The sequence below is a fragment of the Micropterus dolomieu genome, linkage group LG01 (assembly GCF_021292245.1).
Source record: "Micropterus dolomieu isolate WLL.071019.BEF.003 ecotype Adirondacks linkage group LG01, ASM2129224v1, whole genome shotgun sequence".
Lineage (NCBI taxonomy): Eukaryota > Metazoa > Chordata > Actinopteri > Centrarchiformes > Centrarchidae > Micropterus > Micropterus dolomieu.
In genome coordinates this window covers 44,923,554-44,928,143 of record NC_060150.1, presented here as the reverse complement: position 1 = coordinate 44,928,143, position 4,590 = coordinate 44,923,554, and the positions used below count along the sequence as shown (strand labels likewise).

At 39.8% G+C, this 4,590-nt stretch overlaps 2 protein-coding genes across 16 annotated transcripts in view; one reads left to right on the top strand and one right to left on the bottom strand.

Annotated features, from left to right (window-relative positions):
- LOC123966550 (neutral cholesterol ester hydrolase 1-like) overlaps positions 1-3,413 on the bottom strand; it is a 10,565-nt gene extending 7,152 nt beyond the window's left edge. For 3 of the 4 annotated variants that reach the window (XR_006824042.1, XR_006824047.1, XM_046042717.1), the window contains exon 1: positions 2,298-2,545. Coding sequence is in view for 1 of the 4 variants with exons in the window: in XM_046042717.1 (XP_045898673.1) it covers positions 2,298-2,432 (135 nt within the window). In the remaining 3 variants the exon portion in view is untranslated. Of the gene's footprint in view, positions 1-2,297; positions 2,546-3,302 lie in introns of those variants that run through there. The other variant, XM_046042838.1, reaches the window with a different exon arrangement.
- A 168-nt stretch (positions 3,414-3,581) lies between these two features.
- LOC123972956 (extensin-like) overlaps positions 3,582-4,590 on the top strand; it is a 1,988-nt gene continuing 979 nt past the window's right edge. For 8 of the 12 annotated variants that reach the window (XM_046052822.1, XM_046052788.1, XM_046052752.1 and 5 more), the window contains exons 1-3: positions 3,582-3,696; positions 3,770-3,816; positions 3,918-4,327. In XM_046052822.1, coding sequence (XP_045908778.1) covers positions 3,680-3,696; positions 3,770-3,816; positions 3,918-4,327 — 474 coding nt within the window. In that variant the 5' untranslated portion in view covers positions 3,582-3,679. The remainder of the gene's footprint in view (positions 3,697-3,769; positions 3,817-3,917; positions 4,328-4,590) is intronic. The other 4 variants (XM_046052830.1, XM_046052799.1, XM_046052779.1 and 1 more) reach the window with 1 other exon arrangement.

Here is a 4,590-nt window from a genome sequence, read left to right as displayed (position 1 = left end):
CTGGATTATTGCAACAGCCTTTTCACCTGTTTAACCCAAAAATCTATTGATCGACTCCAGACTGTCCAGAACTCAGCTGCCAGGCTTTTAACCAGAACAAAGAAATATGACCACATTACTCCTATTTTAGCTTCACTGGCTCCCAGTATGTTTTAGAATTGACTTTAAAATTCTATTGATCACTTTTAAAGCTCTTCATGGCCTCTCACCTTGTTATATTTTTGAACTTTTAGTCCCATACGCACCAGCACGTACCTTGAGATCCTCGGGCAGAGGTCTGTTGTCTGTTCCAGAGTCTCGACTGAAAACTAAAGGGGACAGAGCGTTTGCAGTCAGGGCCCCGAGGCTCTGGAACAGCCTGCCCGAGGAAATCAGGTCGGCTGAGTCAGTGAACTCTTTTAAGTCCCTTCTTAAAACATACTTTTATAGGAGAGTCTTTCCCGATCTTATTTGACTTTATTTTATCCCTTTTATTTTATTGTATTTTACTAATTTTATATATTTATCTGTATTTTAGTCTTTTCAGTGTTTTCATGCTTTTATCTTGTATTGTTTTTGTATTATTGTCTCTTGGGTATTATTGTCTTTACACTTGTTAAAACACTTTGTAACTTGGTTTTTGAAAAGTGCTCTACAAATAAAGATTATTATTATTATTATTATTATATGAAGCAATACCACAGAGTAGAAATAAGTAAAAGTAATGCATTAAAATGTTAAATACCTGAAGTGCTCATTATGCACAATAACCTATGTCATTATTGAATGTACGTAATCACTTTAATATAGAAGCTGGTAAAGGTGGAGCTAATTCTAACTACTGGATACTCTTTGTCTGCTGGGTGTCAGTCGGGGATCAATAAAGTTTTATGTTCATTTATAATATTACACCATAATTTGTTTGTTGATGTATTTTGTAAAGTTATCATAAATGTAGTGGACTATAAATACCAATTTTTGCCTCTGAAATGTAGTGAAGTAGTAGTATAAAGTAGCAGAAAATGGAAATACTCAAGTAAAGTACCCCAAAATTGTACATAAGTACAATATTTGAGTAAATGTACTTAAACCGTTGAACAAACAACTTGTGTCTTGATATTTATTTGTTTGTAAATGACAGGTGATCGCCCTCTTCCTGCCTTTATGTTGATTTAAATTGATTAATATTAAAATAAGGTGGGAAAAAGAAATACACTCAAGGAAAGAAGGAGCAGGGCGTGGAAACCTGTCCCGAGTGTGCGTAAAAACTTGTTGCACTGCACTGACGCATAAGATTATAAGATTTGGGTTTGTGAACTGCCAATGGAAGCTCAAGAGCAGCTTAAGTTAAAACCGAACGTGTTACATCAGAGTCACAGTTTCGTGTGCACAAGCCACACGATGCCACATACTGTATAAAACAACAGTTGCAGGTCAGAGGTCATTCTCTTGTTGCATCTTGAGACAGTCGTGAACCTGCTGCACGCTGCTCACCTGGTGTCAACTTGCTGCTACAGCACGTGACCTTGCTCATGTGACCATTGATTCTCTTTGACTTTATTTAGATCTGCATAATTGTTATTATTATATCTGAGTGTATAAAGTGTGAATATACTTAATCACTCATCTGGGTAGATTCTACAGTACTTTTATTGTATTTTGTTCCTCTTTCTTTACATTCCTCTGTACTGCTGTGGCAAATTTGAATTTCCCCTACAGAGGATTAATAAAGGAATATCTTGTCTTACATAAGAGATGTATTTTCAGCTTTGAGATAATGCATTTTTCTGATTATACAATGTGTTTTTAAGCATTTTATTTTTGTCAGATAATGTTCTTCAGCCATACAGGAACACTTCAGAGATACAATGGTTTTAACTGGATTTATTCTATTATGTCCTACTCTATGTTACAGTATAGTATTTCAATCTACTCTGTACGGTATATAATATTCTATTTTGTTTTCTACTCTGCACTCAGATGTTATTCTATTCTAATTGCATCTCATAGTTTTATTGTTATCTCTTTAAAGTTTATTCTGAATTAATGATTCTGTTCTTATCTGTAATATCAAATTTATTTTCTCCTCTTCCATACATCCCTTCTCTTTCCCACGTTACGTATATTTCTACCAATTCTTTGCTGATCTAGATATTTTGCGTTACTACATGTCACCTGTCTCCTATCCTTGTTTTATGTCTTTTGTTTTCAATCATTTAACAGATATTTTGTATTCTGACTCTTGTTTTTCCAGCCCTGACACAGCTCCCTGTCTCTTGTTTCCCTTGACATCAACCTGTCCATCCTGCAGCTCTCACCGCCTGCATGAAGCTCCGGAACAGCGCGTCCAGCAGCATCAGCTTCCACGGCTCGCTCACGCCGCTCGGCAGCGGCAAGTAGACGTAGTAGGCGGCCGCCGACATCAGCACGGCTCCGGCTAAACGGAGCCTCATAGCGACGGACTGTACTTGCTTAAAGCCTGATGTTCATGCGGGATTAAACTCCCCCGGTACCGAGCGCTCGGTGACTCCGCTAAGGATCGACGAAACACGGAATGACCTTGATTTCAAAATAAAAGCCGGGGTTGATGATTTCGGTCGATCTCACTGCGGCGACGGCAACAATACACAAAAATTACTTTTATTTTGAAATCTCTTTCTAGGAAGTAGTTTGCATTGCGTAAGGTAGTTGTTGATGGGAAGTGTAGTTTTTTTTTTTTAAAGTTAGTAAACAATTTACACACAGATACAAATTCTGACAAATCCTGGTTCTGACAAATTCTTTAATAAAAAAAAAAAAAAATCTAAAATGTTTTTATTTAGGAAGGTAATTTAGGAAGATTTATATATTTTGTTACATATTATGTATATTATTTTTAATATTGTATATTATATTGCTGCACTATAATATAGTATTTTATACTATATTATTTCACCTTGTATTGTATTTAATATAAAATACATTACTATGTTAACCTTATACTGTTTTTTCTATTCACAAGTATCAATATATTCTGATGTCCGCTGTTTACAATTACTAACTTTGCTGCTACTGATCTCATCACTATCACTCTTGTTTGATTTTGACTATAATTGCTCTTGAATAGTTTAATTTTTTACTTCTATTGTTATATTTGCTTTATTTAACTCTTATTTCTGTCCTGCGGCAATACCTGAATTTCCTCTCAGGCGATCAATAAATGCTTATCTTCATTTACACTTACATAAAAAATTTTACATTTACAAATATACTTTTCTGAACTTATAAACTGTCATTGCAGTGTTCATGAGTTTATAATGCCCCTTTCTGGTAATTTACTGAACCTGATATGGTGAAAAGCCATCATGTTCTGTCAAGTGAAATAACAATTAATAATGAAGATGACCAAATAGGTGAAGTCTTTCCTATACTTGTATCAAATACCTACAAAGCTCTGGAATAAACTGGAAAAAGTCTGAATTTCTCATTTTCTACTTCTTATAATGCAGTGGGTCTCTCTTGTCAGGTAATTGGCCACACATGCCTTTAACTACTTACACCTGTGTCCAAGTAGTCAGCAAGGTGAGAGAGGGGGCAGCTTTTAAAAGAGCTCTAGTGTGGCCTTCAGTGAGATATTGTTTTCAGACAGAATCAGTTTGGCAGGTGCTGATAGAAGTGACAGAGTTTGTCACTTCAAGGGCCAACAACTGTGGCTGAAGCCATGGGATTTCTCTTAAGGTACAGTTGTTGATTTAATTTTTTTTTTTAACTCCGTAAGACATAAAGTAACTTGAGGATGTCCTGTCTTTAGATTTTTGCTGTTGTCCTTGCTAGCAGTTGGAAGACAACAAGCAAATGGTAAGTTTGAATGAACTTGTGAAACTAAATAGTTGCTTAATGTATGCATGGAATAAAATATATATATATATATATATATATTACTCACACACTCTTGACAGCTTACAGGATTGGAGCTACGAAGTATGCTGATAATGTGCCAGTTGCAGGCTATGAACCAGATTCAAGTAGCCTCAACAATGGAGACAAATCTTTATGGCGCACAGGGCCATTAGACAGTGGATCACAGGAAACAAACTACCAGTTTGTGCCAAACCTACAGCATTTGTTTAGATTCCCCCAGCATCCTTATGACCAGCCCCAGCAACCACAGCCACGGGGGCACCAGCAGCCTCAACTGCAGGGGGCTCAATTGAATAGCTATCTGCTGCCTAGCTTCCTGCCTCATCCCCAACCGCGGGTGCCCCAGCGGCCTCTGCCCCATCCACGGGGGCACCTGCTGCATAGCTACCCGCCCCAGCGGCCCAGCTACCCGCCCCAGGTGCCCCAGCGGCCCAGCTACCCGCCCCAGGTGCCCCAGCGGCCCAGCTACCCGCCCCAGGTGCCCCAGCGGCCCAGCTACCCGCCCCAGGTGCCCCAGCGGCCCAGCTACCCGCCCCAGGTGCCCCAGCGGCCCAGCTACCCGCCCCAGCGGCCCCAGCCGCCCCAGGTGCCCCAGCGGCCCAGCTACCCGCCCAACCAGTTTCAGCCTGAGCCTGAGGTGCCCCAGCGGCCTGAGGTGCCCCAGCGGCCTGAGCCTGAGGAGCCCAAGCAGCCCCAGTTGCCCCAGCGGCC